This window comes from Mirounga leonina, unplaced genomic scaffold, assembly GCF_011800145.1.
Source record: "Mirounga leonina isolate KUSES-001 unplaced genomic scaffold, KU_Mleo_1.0 Mir_126, whole genome shotgun sequence".
Taxonomy (NCBI): domain Eukaryota; kingdom Metazoa; phylum Chordata; class Mammalia; order Carnivora; family Phocidae; genus Mirounga; species Mirounga leonina.
In genome coordinates this window covers 27,378,399-27,396,090 of record NW_023270314.1, presented here as the reverse complement: position 1 = coordinate 27,396,090, position 17,692 = coordinate 27,378,399, and the positions used below count along the sequence as shown (strand labels likewise).

General features: G+C 41.7%; 1 protein-coding gene across 2 annotated transcripts in view; it reads right to left on the bottom strand.

Annotated features, from left to right (window-relative positions):
* CERS5 (ceramide synthase 5) overlaps window positions 1–17,692 on the bottom strand; it is a 29,396-nt gene continuing 11,704 nt past the window's right edge. The window contains exons 2-11 of one of the 2 annotated variants that reach the window (XM_035002693.1): window positions 11,047–11,152; window positions 10,142–10,272; window positions 9,222–9,279; window positions 7,061–7,111; window positions 6,256–6,348; window positions 4,592–4,720; window positions 4,339–4,445; window positions 3,401–3,557; window positions 2,305–2,413; window positions 1–910 (exon numbers count right to left, since the gene is read on the bottom strand). In XM_035002693.1, the coding sequence (XP_034858584.1) occupies window positions 903–910; window positions 2,305–2,413; window positions 3,401–3,557; window positions 4,339–4,445; window positions 4,592–4,720; window positions 6,256–6,348; window positions 7,061–7,111; window positions 9,222–9,279; window positions 10,142–10,272; window positions 11,047–11,152 (949 nt within the window). In that variant the 3' untranslated portion in view covers window positions 1–902. The remainder of the gene's footprint in view (window positions 911–2,304; window positions 2,414–3,400; window positions 3,558–4,338; window positions 4,446–4,591; window positions 4,721–6,255; window positions 6,349–7,060; window positions 7,112–9,221; window positions 9,280–10,141; window positions 10,273–11,046; window positions 11,153–17,692) is intronic. The other variant, XM_035002692.1, reaches the window with a different exon arrangement.

Sequence of the window (17,692 nt, the reverse complement as noted above, 5' to 3'; positions counted from 1 at the left end):
GCAGAGAAGGGTGGAAGCACTTTTAATCACAGAAGAGTAAACAATAGTATAAACCGTCAACGGTTCACCCAGTGGCTGTTGTCCTCCTCTGGCCCTCAGCACACCCTCTGCCACCGCCCCCCCCCAACTCCCTGCGTACCATTTAGTAAAGAGCAGGGAATCAGCAGCTGTCCCTGTAATCACCAGGTGGCAGAAAGGGAATCTAGCTAGGGGCCACAGAAATCTTGGTCATCCCTTCCATGGTTGTCTGTTTCTGTACAACTTCATGTGAAATATTCCAGCTCCGAGGAGGAACAGTGCAGAAACCTGGAGCTGAACTTTACTGTTCTGTTCGGATGGCCTGAGCTTCGGGAGCCATGGACCACGAGGGAGGGGACAGTCCAGAGCCAGCATTATTCAAGGCGCAGCCAAATCTGGGGTTGAGGTGGGTTCAAAAGGGACACAAGGCCTAGGGGCCCCAGTCTAGAATTGTGCCCCAACTCAGGAAACGAAACCCATGCACATGCACAAACGCATATGCACACGCGCGCACACACACACACACACAGAAGCAAATAACATTACTGAAAGAACCTGGAGGCTATTAAATACAAAATGGCAGAGTTTTTTTTAAAAAAAGTGAAAATATTTGCTTCTTTGATTCTCCTCAGTGCCCTGCAGACCCCCCAGTCACAAGCGTGTGGATGCGGGGCGGCCCAAGAGGAGGAGGCTGCCAGTGGCCCTATGAGTCCATGTGTGCCGTGGCCCCGCACCGACCGCCTCACTCCTCAGCCCAGTAGCTTCTCCCCGGGTGACCGTTCACCCGGTTGGCGCCATTGCTGGGGCCACTGCCGCAGGCGCTCTTGGGGTTGGTGGTCACGTCTTCCTCCTCTGAGCTGCTTTCCACGTCACTGCGGTCATCCTTAGACACCTGGGTGGGATGGGGCCAAAGGTGGGAAAGGTGAGGAAAGAACTTGTCTGCTATTGGAAGACAGACTTGGGCCCACAGAGCCCGTGCCTGGGCACTGCTCCCACTGTGGCCGACTTTCTGGCAGCACCTGACTCAAAATACTATCTGGGCCATGGCTACGGCTGGGATTACCCTTTGCCTCTTTCTCGATGTCTCTCTCGTCATCTTTGCTCCCTATGGAACAAGAAGCTGTGCTGGTAAGGGTGTGTCTCTCAGGACCGGCCTGAGAGAGCTGAAGTCATTCACTGAGTCCGGGTGTAGGCCTGAGGGAAACTCCAGACGCTCTCTCTCCTCTCCCACCTCAAACACTAGAAAAGACCAGTACAAACAACACAGGTGGCTGTCATCATTGCTTCTATGTTCTGGTGGTGGCGGCCCCTGGAGTTACTCATATTGGTCATCCTGACTTTGGTTTATCCCCAGAGCTGATCCAGAACTAGGCCTTTTTCAGTCATTCTGCTCTTCCTGGACTCAGTCCTATGACACCAAAGTATTTCCAGTTCTCTACCGCAGACCATAAAAAGTAAAGAAGAGAAACCCAGTGAGACCTGCCAGACTTCTGACCTCCAGAACTGAAGGATAATCGATGTGGGGTTTTTTGTTTTGTTAAGTAAGCTCTGCACCCAGTGTGGGGCTTGAATTCACGACTCTGAGATTAAGAGTTGCCTGTTCTACGGACTGAGCCAGCCAGGTGCCCCTCAATGTGTTTTGTTAGAAAAAGAAAAAGTAGGGGTGCCTGGGTGGCTCAGTCGTTAAGCGTCTGCCTTCGGCTCGGGTCATGATCCCAGAGTCCTGGGATTGAGCCCCACATCGGGCTCCCTGCTCGGTGGGAAGCCTGCTTTTCCCTCTCCTGCTCCCCCTGCTTGTGTTCCCTCTCTCGTTGTCTCGCTGTGTCTCTCTCTGTCAAATAAATAAATAAAATCTTTAAAAAAAAAGAAAAGAAAAAGTAAAGGAGAGAGGGGGGTGAGAAAGGAACAGAGCTACAAAGGCTGTTGCCAAGGCGTGGGGCACTTGCTTTGGTTAGCTCTAAGACTGGTTTATTGCAGCTGCTGACCTCTGAACCCAAGCAAGTGATTACCTGACCTTTAGGAAGTTTCTACCAGAGGGCAGAGTCTATCTAGATTTGAGGTAAAGGGAGGCTCAAAAAGGGGAAAATATAAAGAGTAGACTCAACTCTTGCCTCCATTTACGAACAAGAATCTGGCAACTTGAGCTCCAGTCAACAATGGCCCCACAGGGTCAGGAGAGAGGCATGCTGGGAGGCAACACGGGGAACAGGAAGGAAAGCAGGAAGGAAGAGAGACACATTCAGACAGACATGCTTTACTGAACGCTAGAAGCACAGATACACTTACATGCAAGAGATGAAACTGTCCAACTCCCACCAGGCATAGAAAAAAGGAAGGAGGTGAGAAAAGAGTGGAGGGTACAGAATCTGGGTCTAATCCTTCCTGGATAGGTCACCTGGTCAGGAAAGAAAAGCAGGGGAGAAGAAAGATGTCCAGTAGCCCAGAAGCTACAGCAGGATGCACAGGCACGCTGAGCAAGTTCTAAAACCAGTTGCAGCCATAAGGAACAGGGACATAACAGATCATATATGCCTGGGTTGCATTCCATTCCTCTCTCCTAGACTCAGTGTCTCCTCTGGCAGAGAGCCCCACCCCCCCACCCCCACCCCCCAGTGCTCTGTATTGCTGAAGGCTGAATCCCTAGCCCACGGGCAAATCCCCACCTGACTGATTCAGAATTTGCACACTTCAGCTATGAGTTTGATCATTAAATGACCCCCTTCTTTGTATTTTTGGGCTCTCAGAGTAAGGTGGGTATTTGAAACCCTAAATACCTATCTCATTTAGGATCACCACCTCATTCAACAGTGGGATGAGGCCAGTACTTAGCCCCATATCTTGAACATCACAGTGTAATCATCTTGGGGTGGCTTGCGAACTACCATGCCATTCTTAGGCAATCAAACATGGCTGCTTTTATACAGTTCCCAGTTTAGAGTTTTTCTGTGCTAAAAAACAAAAATATGAAATGCACTGAAGTAGGTAGGTAAGGGGTAGGAAATGGGTGAGGTCATCTCGAAATGTAATACTGTTCATTATTTAACAGTCATTCCTAAGGGACAGGAGGAAGGCAGATCCTTCCTCCTGCATCTATGTCTTTCTTTCTTTTTTTTTTTTTAGTAATCTCTACACCCAACGTGGGGCCCCAACTCACAACCCAGAGATCAAGAGTCACATGCTCTACTGACTAAGCCAGCAAGGTACCCCTCTAAGTCATGTCTTAACAGGCTCAACACTTAGAGAAAAGGTGAAAACTCTGGAGTCCTAAGCTTTCTGCTGGGTGTGCTTGAGCAGCTGTGGCTCACTAAACTAGAGAAGGTCTACGGAGTAATATCTATCTTGCTACCCAGCCCCAAAGAAAGAAGCCATCTTTCCTCCTCACCTTTCCTCGGATCAAAGCTTTGAAAGCAATTCGCACAATTAGGTAGGACCAGATGACATGTAGAACCTGCAGGATCAGGAGAAGGCCATTGAAGAGCCACCAGGAGGGATAAGGCCCGATCATCTCCCAACTCTCAAAGAAAGTCGTGTTCAGAATCCTAGAAGAAGAGGCAAGGGGTGAGATTCTAGAGTCAAAGCTAGGTAGATAGGAATAAAGCTCAGTTCCCTAGGAAGCAGAACCCAGTATGTTTTCTCTCTATACATTCTAACAGTTGAAATGCCAGGGATATTCATCCACAGTGAGAAAAGATAAAGAAAGGGGGCCTATGAAGTTTTCTATCTTAAAAGGCAGGGAAAGATATGTAAATCTCAGAAACTGATGGATTAAGTCCTATCATTAATCGTTTCAAATATGAAGAGTTTCACAAAACCGGGGCAGCAATTTTAATCATAATCCTAGTCATTACTCAGATTCTTAGGCACAGATAGGACAGTTCGTAGTTGATTCCCTCAGACTAAGGAGAATCTCCAACCTACAGTCATTGGCTTTGTACAGAAAGCAGTGAGTGTAGAAGTGTGAGTGGTGTGTGTGTTGGTTATGGTGGGGGAGGGTATAAGAGCAGGAAAATAAGAAGAGCCTGAGAGTTTTGCAATCAGCGCAAAAGAAGGCAAAGGAATTACTTAGGCATCAAAGGAGGGCTTGTTCCTCAGAGGGGAGTCTGGAAAGCCACAGGCAAGTGAGTTGGATGTTCTCAGTCTGGATCACATCTTCCTAAAAATACTGTGCGAGGGAAGTAAGGTCCCGTGAGAGTCCATAAGGGGTCAGGTTAGGCCCAGGATAAGGCAGGGCAACAGGGTTTTTTGGTGGCCTGTTCCCTGAATTGGCAAAAGGTATCATTAGCTACATACTGACCACTGCTCCATGGCCCTAACACTTACCAGAATGGGTAGATTCCTAGACGAGTGACCACAAAAACTGCACTGAAGATCACAAAAAGGGTGTCACAGAGACGCTGGTATTTGGCATAATTGGCCAGTTTGGCTGCCTGGAGAATGGAAGAGAAGAACTGAATTGGGGGGTGGGGGAAGAAAAAGAATTGAGCTGGGGATAAAGCCAATTCTCAGAGAGGAAGAAAAGGAAAGAAAGAGGAATAATGAGGAAAGAGAGGATGGAGGGGGCGGCGGTCCTTACCTCCAGCAAGAAGTCTGAGGCATCATGTAAACACATGACCAGAGTTCCCACCCGAACCATGTTGTTGATGTAGGAGAAGGTGATAAGCCCAATGGTGGCCAAGTGATGCACAAACATGATCAGGAAGTCCTAGGATGGAATAGAAATAGAAGGGGCGGGTAAAGGCAAAGACATAGAGGTTCTATTTTGTTTTAAACTCTCCCTTATGGAGCACCCTAGCATTTGACCCAAAACTCTATACCAGTAACTGACCCATAATCTATGTTAATATAGCTCAAAGCACAGAAAATAACAATTTTGTTTGGACGTTGCAGAATATGTTGACCATGTATGCTGACCTGACACTTGGAAATAATTTCCCAGGTGGTAATCACACCAAAAGCGGTACCTTTGATATTCTAAGACTGTTCTGATGAAGGAAATTTCAACCAAAGGGACCTAACAGGAGAGGTTTGTGGAGGGGTGAAGCTAAACTCTTCTAAAAAGTTTCAGAGAAATGCTAAATAATCTATCTAAACTGTAAGCACCTTCTGCTTTCAGATTTAAAGCTCTATTTTCCTCTTGGGTTCAAATGCCAAAGTTAAACTCAGAGAAATCTTTAAATACCTATTATCAGACATGTCTAATAAATACTTCTCAGCCCACTGAGGGACAGAGGATGGGAGAAGGCAGGTGAATTTGGGTCAGAGAAACAAGGATGAGAAGTCTGTGCTCTCCACATAGATACAATGGTAGGTTATAGTTCTTGAGCTGGGGATGGGTTCACAAGTACACGTTCTAGTATGTTTTAAAACCCACATATATATTACAAACCTTTTTATATGTGTTGTGTTTAAAAATAAATTTTTAATAAGGGGACCTGTGTCTCCTGACCATCGGAGAGTGAAAGGCATCTGAACTGAGGATTGGGCTTCTAGATTATACAACAACTAATAACCCAGATTAGTGTCAATTGATTCCCATAAATGCTAACCCTGATTTTCCTCACCAAAGATAATCATGAGTTAGTGACAGATTAAAGTTAGAGCTGCTGGAACCACATTGTTACAGATGCATACCAATAAAAAGTGAAGATTCTGCCCTTTCTTTCTGCTTATAAAAAACTTAAGTCATTTCCAACTTTGTCACTATGTGGGCGAGTCAACTCTCACTTCTCTGAATCTTTGTTTCCTAAACAATAGCAAGAAAACAGTAAAATAAGTCATCTAAAACCCTTTCCATTTGACATTCTTTGAGTAGGTGGAGTTACCAAGAATGGAGAACAGAGCGAGAACAAGGATCTCCAATGCAAAACAAAAGCCAGATCCTGCTTTTTTGAAAGCAGTCCTTTTCCTAGATGAGGCCTTGCTATCCCTAAGTTCTGACTAATTTCCAGAGCTTTATATATGTAAGAGCCTTAGAGAAAACTAAGGAAAAGGGTATGCTTTTTAGCTGGTTAACCGTTCTTATCCTGGGCTGCCCTGAATGCCTCAAATATACTTAATTCATCATTAGTCAAGTCTCATTTCTGAGAACATTACCAAGAGCTAACAGTCTCATCCAACCTACTTTCTCCTTCTTCTGTGGTCCCAGGCAGGGCAGAGAACCCACAATAGCAGTAATGGTGGCTGCTAGAAAGGAGGAGGGTGCAATCAATTAGAGTGGAGGGGAGCCAGTGTCCTTACCTTTCGTTTAATGTCTGTAAACTGAGAAAACATAAGAGACCAATAGAAGGCCAATTCCATGATATAATAGTAATAAAGGCCACTTGTGAGAGGCTGGAAGAGAGGAAAGGAGTAGTTAGAATACCAGCTAGTCAAAAATTCATTCCATCTCTGCAACTTTCTCTGTCTCAGAGGACCAATACCCCAAATTATTAGATATCCTTTCTCCCCATCATCTTCCAAGATCTGTAATAGCTAACAGACTGTGGATTGGTGTGGAGAATTAAGCCTCTTCCCTCTGCCCCTCCACATACACATTTTCAGCTGGTACCTTTAGAGGTCAGATAAGGTTATCACATATGATAGCACAATCAAATCAGTGTGTCTAGAATTCTGGACAATTAGTGCTTTTCAGGGGATTTAAGACACTCAGGTCTTCTCTTCTTCTACCCTGTTAGCAGTCCCCTGATATTTTTCTAGTATAGATTAGAACCAAGATGCTTTTAAGGGACTCCAAGTTACCCTTGATTCAAAAAGGACACCTGAACACCTGAACCAGAAAGAGTCTCATTAAGTACCAGGAAGCTGCTTTTCTTTCCACCCAATTAGGGTGAATATAATAGGGAATCTGGAACAAAAAAGATGGCTGGATTTCACTGTTACAGGGGCCCCAGAAATAGATACCCTGAATATATGACTCAAAGAGACTCAGCCCCTAATCCCTCAAGAATACCAAGAAAACGTGCCATCTGCCCTAAGACTGCCCTGCCTACCGTACCTTCCACACATACATAAGGCCCCTGTCTTGAAAGGGCTCAGACCGTACCTGATATGGATAGCTACGCCAGCACTGTCGGATATCCCAGAACCACGGTGACTAAGAGAAAACAGATAATCCAGGTCAGCCTTTAGGATTCAACCCTGGCTCACCTATAAATCCCTTTCTCTATGCTAGGAGCACAAGAGAGTTGGGGAAGAAAAGGGAATCCTTCATCCTTCTTGATGGAATTTATGGGTCCTTAAAGGATCAATAAATGGCTAGGTTTTTCTTCTAGAGCAAGAAAGTGTTATTACAAATAGAAAAAGCATACTTTGAGGTAAATAAGAGCAGGGAGAGCTCTAGGATAGTTTTTGGAAACATCAACATCTAGGATATAGGAAATAGGGACGTAGGAAGACAAGGATTCCATAGACAACAGAGAGAGAGAGATCTCCATGCCAAAGATTCAAAAGTCAAAAATAATTATCTCTAATGGAGTTTCAATTAAGTCCTTTAAGGAATTTGTCTATTTCATCTAAGTTGTTGAATCTACTACTATTAAATTATTCATAATATTGTCATTATCCTTTCAACATCTACAGGATCTATAATAAGAGTCCCTTTTTCTCCCTGACATTGATCATTTGTTTTCTCTTTTTTTTTCCTAGGGGTTTAACAGTTTTAATTAAACCTTAAAAAGAGCCAGCTTTTGGCTTTATCAATTTTCTCCATTGTCTAATGCCTATTTCATTCTTTTTTTTATTAATTTATTTTTTAAAAATTTAAATTCAATTAACTAACATATAATGTATTATTTGTTACAGGGGTACAGGTCTATGATATTTCATTAACTTTTTACTTTTTTTTGGTTATTTCTTTAACTTACTTTGGGTTACTTTGCTCTTCTTGCTCCGGATCTTAAAAACTTATTATCATTGATTTTAAAGCTTTCTTCTTTTCTAATATAAACATTTAAAGCTATAAATTTCCCTCTAAGCAGGCTTTAGCTGCATCCCACAAGTTTTGGTGTGTTGGGTTTTCAGCATCATTCAATTAAATATTTTCTAATTACCCCTGTGATTTCTTGTTTGATCCATGGGTCATTTAGAAGAGTTTAACTTGCAAATGTTTTCTAGATATCTCATTATTTTTAACTTAATTCCATTATGGTCAGAGAACATATCTTGTAAGAGTTCAAAATTTTAAAATTTACTGAGACTTGGGGCGCCTGGGTGGCTCAGTCATTAAGCATCTGCCCTCAGCTCAGGTCATGATCTCAGGGTCCTGGGATTGAGCCTCACATCGGGCTCCCTGCTCGGCGGGAAGCCTGCTTCTCCCTCTCCCACTCCCCCTACTTGTGTTCCCTCTCTCGCTTGTCTCTCTCTGTCAAATAAATAAAATATTTTTAAAAAATTAAAAAAATAAATAAAATAAAATAAAATTTACTGAGACTTATTTTATGGCCTAGCATATGGTCTGTCTTAATTCATGTTCCATGTATACTTGAAGATTATATATATTCTTCAGCTGCTGGCATAGTGTTCTCTAATGTCAATTAGGTCAAATTGGTTAATTGTGTTGTACAAATCTACATCCTTAGTAATTTTTTGTCTGGTGATTTTAGTCAATTACTGAAAGAAGAGTATTAAAATCACCAACCATGGTATTTGTCTATTCCATTCCTTCAGTTCTGCCTCTTTTTACTTCATGTATTTTGACACTTCAATTATAACATTTAGAGGAAAGTAGTATGGTACAGTGAAACAAACAAACATACAACCAAAAAACCAACCAAAAAACCAACCACTATGGAATCAGGAATCAAAAAGTCTGAAATTCTTCAACTTTGATAATTAACTGAAAAGCAGGAATAATACCTGTTTTATGCACTTTTAAAGGGTTAAAGGGTTACAGAATTTTTGTCAAATGCTTTATAAACCATCACAGACTATGCTGATTTAATCAATACCATACCATTATACTATGCTATTACAATTATTACTATTATCTTCCCCAAATAAGGGGAGAAACAGTAAAGTTATGAAGTTACTGAAGTCAGACGCCAGACAGAAGACCATCTATTTAGCATATAAACCTGGGCTGTAGGCATTATAGAAAAAATAAAAGGGGAGGGGGAAAATAAAGAACTAATGGCATTTAACTTTTATCTCTAGAGATGTAGGCATGATTAGAATTCAAGAGAGGACCAGAGAGAGTTTAGACTTACCGACCACAGAAATTTAATTCCGTAGCAGAATATACATAAATAGAAAGTGAATCTCCACCTGGGTGGGCAAAGAATAGAGGTTAGATGAATATTCACTCAAAAGAAAGTCTTTGAGGCTGAGGAAGTTTAGACAGCAGACTTGGAGGTAAGATAATTATGGGTGAGAAATACGGTAAGTTCCCAGAGGGGCACCTGGCTGGCTCAGTCGGTAGAGCATGTGACTCTGGATCTCAGAATTCTAAGTTTGAGCATCACATTGGGCATAGAGTTTACTTAAAAAATAATAATAATAATAAATAAAATCTTTAAAAAAAATGGAGGAGAAGTTCCCAGAATAGGGACAAATACTGTTACCTAAAAAGCCAAAATGATAAGAGACATCTTCCAGCTCTTTTTAAAAGATTTCCACAAGTGTATACTGGCTTTAATCAACTTTTTAATCAACTTTAATCAACTTTTCTTCCATACACTCCCTAATGATAGTGCCTAATTTTTTTTCTTGCATGACAATGATAAATTGTGTTCTGTGTCCAGAGGATAATTAGTAAAAACTCAGTGAAATGAAGTATAGCATGTCGAGAAAAGGGATGTTTCCTACCAAAATGTCAATGTAGAGCAAGCTGGTACTATCTCTACCAAGGTGGACAGGGGTGTGCCTATTTACCTACACGAGTGCAGTTATAGAAACGTACTCCCAATCTGTTTGGGAAAAGGGAACAACATGGAACTACAACATGTAGCTTAGTGGCAAGCACATTCAAGACACTAAGGGTGACCAGTCTTCCAGTTCTCTTCTTTCCTGCCTATAATAATTTGAGTTAGCCCTCTATATCCATTGACTATTGTCCTAACAAAAGAAAACCTCAGTCTGGTCACACCCTATCCTTCTTCTCACTCCCCACCTCCCTATGCACACCTACATGCTTTCACAGAATTTAGTGAGCGTTGGAGGCTTGTCCTGATTCCTCCGATGACGAAACCAGCATTGGATCTTTCGGACATCCCAGTCCAGTTGCTTTGACAGGCCCTCCAGCCTCTTCTCATCAGGATACTGTAGATGTATGAACAGAGTCAGAATATCCCTTTTTCTTCTACCCTCTCATTAAATCCCTTTGACTAGCTGAGTGGCAAAGGAGAGGTAACAACAGCAGTTTAAGGGATGTTTATCTTTCTAGGTTTCATCCCAAAACTCATTTTTAGTAAGAAGTCCTATTTTACATTATCAAAGACCTTTACTTTTATATACCTCCTTGTCTGGTCGTCTCCCTCCAGCCCAAGCTGAGTCAAAAAAACTATTAAAAACCCAACTGCCAAGGCTATCGTACCCTCATTTTGATCATGTAACTAGATAATGAGAGAAGCTGGGGCGCCTGGGTGGCTCAGATGGTTGGGCGTCTGCCTTCGGCTCAGGTCATGATCCCAGAGTCCTGGGATCGAGTCCCGCATCGGGCTCTCTGCTCCTTGGGAGCCTGCTTCTCCCTCTGCCTCTCTCTCTGTGTCTCTCATGAATAAATAAATAAATAAAATCTTTAAAAAAAAAAAAAAAGATAATGAGAGAAGCTGGAGCAGGGATAAACAAAATCAAGATATGATGTGTATTTGGGGAGGGCAGGGTTGTGGTGGCTACTAGGTCTAAAATTCAAATGTATGTAAACTTGATTTAAGGGATCCTGACCCAAAGGTATTTCCCTGAGGGATAAAGCTCTCCTTATAGTTATATGAACTACCCATTCTATCCCTACCCTTGGAGATACTTGCCTTCTATCCTCCCCTGCCCTGCGGAGCAACCCCTCACATGAATCTTCCTGTTTCTTTGCCCACTTACCTTGGTAATAGATACGAACACCTTTTCAAGGATGGCATTGGGTTGGGCCTGATAGGGACCACTGTCCTGGATGCCAACATGGAGTGCACAGGGTTTGGCAATAAACCTGTAAAGAGAAAAATCCAAAGCCAATTCTAAATATGGTTTGCTAATAAGCACAAAGGAAAGATCCTGATTAGGGGACTGATGGGAGGCAAAAGGGAAAACACTTGGCTGGGAACTAGGACTTTTTTATTTAGTCCTGGATTCTGCCATTGACTCCTTGAGAAGTGACCTGTTTAAGAAATATTAGAGGGCGCCTCGGTGGCTCAGTTGGTTAAGCGACTGCCTTCGGCTCAGGTCGTGATCCTGGAGTCCTGGGATAGAGTCCCGGATCCGGCTCCCTGCTCAGCGGGGAGTCTGCTTCTCCCTCTGACCCTCCTCCCTCTCATACTCTCTGTATCTCATTCACTCTCTCTCAAATAAATAAAATCTTTAAAAAAAAATTAGAACATAAGCTCTATTTCCATTTTTTCCTGGCTTCCCTAATCACATCTTGAGCTTTAGAGTCAGAAAGACCTAGGTCAAACCTATTTTATTTACCAGTCTAACACCTACTGCCCGTAGGAACGTGGGAAATTTACTTAACCTCTGTAAGTCTGTTTTTTCATCTATAAGATGAAGATAATATCACTATCCTTGCTACTCAATATAAGGGCCACAAACCAAAAGCATTTTTGGTTTTTTCTGCAAGCCTTTTGGAAATGCAGAATCTCAAACCCCATCCCAGACCTGCAAAATCAAAATCTGCATTAACAGGATCTGCTGGTGATCTTCACATGCATATCAAAATGTTAGAAGCACTGGTCTACTTTATAAAAACTTTATACGTATTCAATGAGACAATGTATTATGAAGACCATGGCACAAACAAGATGCTTAATAAATGGTAGCTTTCCTTACATCAAAAGATCAAGAAGATCTTAATTGGAGGGCCCAGTAGAACTGAGACTGTGCTCTTCCTAAATACAAATATCCTAGGTCTTGGTCACCTTCCTACCTAATCAAAAGATTATGTAGGGGTGCCTGGGTGGGTCAGTCCGTTGAGAGGCTGCCTTCAGCTCAGGTCATGATTGCAGGGTCCTGGGATCGAGCCCCACATTGGGCTCCCTGCTCTGCAGGAATCTGCTTCTCCCTCCTACTCTCCCTTTGTTCTCTCTGTCTCTCTCAAATAAATAAATAAATAAATCTTATAAAAAAAAAAAAAGAATATGTAAATACTTAGAACTTTCAGTAGCCTGAAAGAAGGAAATTAGGAAGGGTGAGAAATAAATTACCTGTTAGTATTCAGTTCTATTCCCAAATCTACCATTAATAAGCCATATAAACTTAGTCAAGTCACTTAACTCTTGCTTCTTGGTTTCATCATCTAGAAGAAGTAATGAGATGATTCCTAAGATTTTTTTTTATATCTATGATTCCATGGTGTTATCATTGATTTTAATTAGTTTTTAACTTGTAGATCTTTGAAAATTAAGGAACTGTTCTTTGGTTCTTCAAGAAAGATCTCTCTTGGGGCACCTGGCTGGCTCAGTTGGTAGGGCACGCAACTCTTGATCTCGGTTGTGAGTTCAGGCCCCATGTTGGGCATAGAGTTTACTCTAAAAAGAAAAAAAAATCTTGGGAAAAAAAAAGAGGGGCATCTCAGTGGGTCAGTCAGTTAAACATCCGACTCTAGCTCTCAGAGTTGTGACTTCAAGCACCACACTGGGCTCCACACTGGGCGTGGAGCCTACTGAAAGAGAGAGAGAGAGAAAGAAAGAGAAAGAAAGATCTCTCTTCTCCACAACTATAAATTTCTGTGAGCATTAACTCTAGGAACAGCTCTATATCGTCACTTTCAGGATAAGTCAAAACCAGTTTTAGTTCTCTTAGCATCTTACGGAGTCCCAAGATGAAATTGTGACTGGGAGGCATAAGATGGAGTGCTCTTGACCTATTTTCTTGATCTGCATTTGAAGCCAGAATTTATCTCTAAGGGAGGGACTGAGAATAAGAAACTTTACTATCTTCCTCTGTGAAAACTTCTTTTACTCTTATCATCAAAGTTCCTGAGCCATGGAGAAATATTTATTCAGAGCACAAAGTTAGCCACATCTGTAATCTATTCTCTCCTTTCACAACAGGTGGTGCAGAAGTTTCATTCAAAGGCCAACACTAGTAGATACTTTAATTTATATTTCCTGATATATTATTCTGTGTACAAATATTTTAGCACCCCATCTCACGTTTAAACTCCTTATGAACACAGAATATACAGGGAATACTGTTTTTGTATTTACCAAGGTTCTGTGTCTGTGCTCAGTAGTTGCTCAGTAACTGACAAGTGACAGGTCTTGCAAATCCTACCCTTGCTCTGTTGGAACTCAGTTTGGACCCAGGATTGATCAGCATCCAGAGAAGTAATTAAGTCAGTCATTCTTTGCTTTTGAGTTTGTGCTATATGAGAGATGAAAGCACTGTCTTCTCTCATCTACATTAATTATATGAAGAGGTACATCCAATAACAAAAACAGCTTTTCCAATTCCTACTCTTGCTCCTTGATCTTGGGCTCTTCCTCAATTCAGAAGCAGTCAGGTGATTAAAGGCCCCAAGTTAGATTTTACCAGCTACAAGACTTTGTGAGTTACTCACCTATAGAATGGAGATAGTATCTACCTCACAGGGCTATTTTAAAAAATGAAATGACATGATCCATGCCTAACCCAGTACCTGATATTTAGTAAACATTCATTAAAAGGCAGCTGCTATTATTATTATTATTTTTTTTTAAAGGCAGTTATTATTATTTTTACCAGAAACAGTTCAGTCTTGGTTCTCCCTGATGGTATCTCTGGCATAAGGCAAGAAGAGCAAGGAATCTTATTTCATACAACAGGAACAGGTTTGTACCCTGCTCACCTAGGTGAAGCCAAGATAATTTTTTTTATTATCTGGACCTTGGAATGGACTTAATATCCTAGAGTTTTAATTAGCTCATATCCTGACCTTATTTGTTCACAGAGTGCAGTGAAAGACAAAGGCACTGGCATCTAGTCAGTTACAGTTATACACATACAGACCCTAAGAAAATTTATCTATTTGACAAATATTTATGGAGCACCTATTTTGTGCTTCAGTGTGAAGCACAAAACCATAAATAAGGACTTACCATTGCAAAAGAATTTTTTCTGATAAAAAAATTATATATATAGATTTATTTAGGTATTTAATGAATCACCTAAATGAAGAAAGTGAAATTAGGTATTCATCCTTTCTGTTAGATAGGCACTTATCAAAGCATGCCATAGAGACTCCCAGGGTCTCAGAGACCCTTTCAGGAGGTCTGCAAGGTCCAAACACACTCATAATAATTCTATAACTTCAGAATCATTCTTCTCTCATTCTCTCATGAGCGTACAGTGGAATTTTCCATGGGTTACATGACATTGCAATAGACTGAATGCAGGAGCTGACATGAGAATACAGCTGCCAAGTACTAAAGAGACTTATAGGGGCGCCTAGGTGGCTCAGTCATTAAGCGTCTGCCTTCGGCTCAGGCCATGATCCCAGAGTCCTGGGATCGAACCCCACATCGGGCTCCCTGCTCAGTGGGAAGCCTGCTTCTCCCTCTCCCACTCCCTGCTTGTGTTCCCTCTCTCGCTGTGTCTCTCTCTGTCAAATAAATAAATAAAGTCTTAAAAAAAATAAAGAGACTTATAAAAATGTAAAATAATGCTATTATTCTCACTTTTTTTTGTTTTGGAAAATATTTTTCATGAAACATTAGTTCTATTACCAATACAATCAATTTATTGTCATTTATAAATGAACTAATAAAATTTATTTTTTTTAATTTCCATTTTAATTTCTAAAGCAGCCCATGTTGGTAGATATTATCCATAAAACTCTCTGGGATCCTTAATAATTTTAAGAGTATAAAAGACTCCTGACATCATAGTTTGAAAATTGCTGTGCTGGATCACACTGAGAAATCAAATCTATCTTGTGTTTTTCTGTCATCTCCAGGATCAATTTGTTGCCCAAGTTTTAAAATAATTCGAAAGACCAGACTCCCCTTTGCCTGCAGGTCTGAATTAGTAGGCATTTAGTGGCCTATAATGAATGGTAAGCTACTCCTATCCACCTGACACTCCAGGAACATGAGTCTAGTGACCCAACCTGATTGTAACGTATCTGTTCTTTGTAGACATCATTTCATTCTGCCCTTTTCCTGTCCTCCAGATACATGGCAGCAGCTGACTGAGGCCTGGGTTAATTAAGATGAAATTACTTACTACTTTACTTTTTCATACCAAAAACAGGAGCTATACTAACAATTCTATCTTCGTGATTCACTGAAAGATCACTGATGGATATGAACTATACACAAATATATTTCAAAGTACAGATCAAGCTTCTCAACTGGGTGTATCATTGCAAGTAAAATATTTGGGCTGTATTTATCCTGAGATACTGCTCTTAGCTCTCAGGCTGACCCATGGGGCCTGTGGTAGCCGGGTAACCTTAGTCTGTAGCTTTTGGCCTCAAATACCTCACTGTGCAATACACAAATTATTTTCTATGTGTGCAGGAACATGATTAGGTTGGGAAGCAGTGGCTCAGATAAATTTCTGGAAAAATATGAAGTGTCAAAATTTACATATAAAGAAGAAAAATAACCATCAAAGAAATCAAAATAGGGAATGAAGGGAGAGATACAATAAAAAGAGAAAGATCTTACACAGACGGATGAGGATGCTATATCATTAGGTAGAGTAATGAGTGACAATATCTGAACCTGTATGCTCCCCACCCCCCCCCACACACGAGAAGATAGCTGTTTATTTATTTATTTTTTAAATTTATTTTTTTTTAAAAGATTTTATTTATTTATTTGACAGAGGGAGAGACAGCGAGAGAGGGAACACAAGCAGGGGGAGTGGGAGAGGGAGAAGCAGGCTTCCCGCCGAGCAGGGAGCCCGATGCGGGGCTGGATCCCAGGACCCTGGGATCATGACCTGAGTCGAAGGCAGACGCTTAACGACTGAGCCACCCAGGCGCCCCTATTTATTTTTTTTAAGATTTTATTTATTTGAGAGAGAGAGACAGAGCACGAGTTGGGGGGAGGGGCAAAGGGAGAGGGAGAAGCAAACTCCCTGATGACCAAGGAGCCCAAAGACCGGGGGCTTGACCTCAGGACCCCGGGATCATGACCTGAGCCGAAGGCAGACACTTAACTGACTCAGCCACCCAGGCGCTCCCCTCCTTTTTAAGATTTTATCTATTAGTGAGAGAGAGAGTAAGATGTTTAAATAAAGATTCTTAAGGCCAGATAAAGTCTGTTTAAAGAATTTAATCCTTAGGTACACAAGCAGCATTTGAAAATCCTCCACCAAGACATGTACCCCCAAGAAATGCAGAGTCCCACAAATGCAGAGTCCCACAGAAAACAGATTCCGAAACTCCTTTCCCTTTGCAACTGAATTCTTAATCCAATCACATTAAAAAATTGAGTGGCTTCTGTAGGGTGGAAAGAGGAGAAAGTTTAAAAGACATTCAGGCAGCTGCAACAGCATGTATTAAAGCAGAGCTAAGAAACAAAGTATGCTTAGGGGTGCCTGGGTGGCTCAGTTGGTTAAGCGTCTGCCTTCAGCTCAGGTCATGATCCCAGGGTCCTGGGATGGAGCCCCACATTGGGCTCCCTGCTCAGCGGGGAGTCTGCTTCTCCCTCTGCTCCCCGCGCACCACCCCCCTACGCTCATGCGCACTCTCTCTCTTGCTCTCTTTGACAAATAAATAAAATCTTAAAAAAAAAAAAAAAAAAAAAAGAAAGTATGCTTAGAGAAATATGCAATGTACAAGTTCGGGGCTGGCAATAGTGGCAGGAGAAAAAACTATACAGAGAATTAGAGACCAGATCACAGGTGCCTTGTATGTTATGCTAAGCATGAACTTTATCCTATAGTTGACGGATAGTCATTAGAAGGCTTCAGGCCGGGGTGGAGAAGAGATAAATAGATTTGTATATTAATAAAGGAGTGTCACCAGTTAAAGGCCACTGTAGAACTCCATGCTATAAGTGATAAAGCACTGAACTAAGGCTACAGAAGTGGAAAGGAAAGGACAGACTCAAGAGGTGTGGAGGAGGTAAAATTAACAGCACTTGGTGACTGAACAGATGTAGAAGGCAAAAGAAAAGAAAGAGTCAAGCGTTCCTTCTGGCTTGGGAAACTAAGTTGATTATAGTGTCCAAACCAAGTAGAGCATAAGATAAGAAAGCAAATTTGGGAGTGATAGATGAATTGTGTTATGCTGAATTTGAAGTGCCCACGGGACATTGAATGGAACTGTCTAGTAGGCAAATAAACTTGGAAAGGGGCTTAAGACACACAGACACAGATCTGAGAAAGAAAAAAGAGAGCAAGAGAATGAGAATATAGGTGGTACCTAAAATCGTGGGGGGGGGGGGTGATTTTAACAAGAAAGGAACACAAATTGAGAAGAAAACCAAGGTCAGGATCCTGGGAAATACTAGCATAAAAGGTACATTTAGAGGACAGGAAAGCCAGAGGTAGAGTCGTTATCAAATGAGGCAGAGATCAAGTAAGACAAGGATTTCAATAT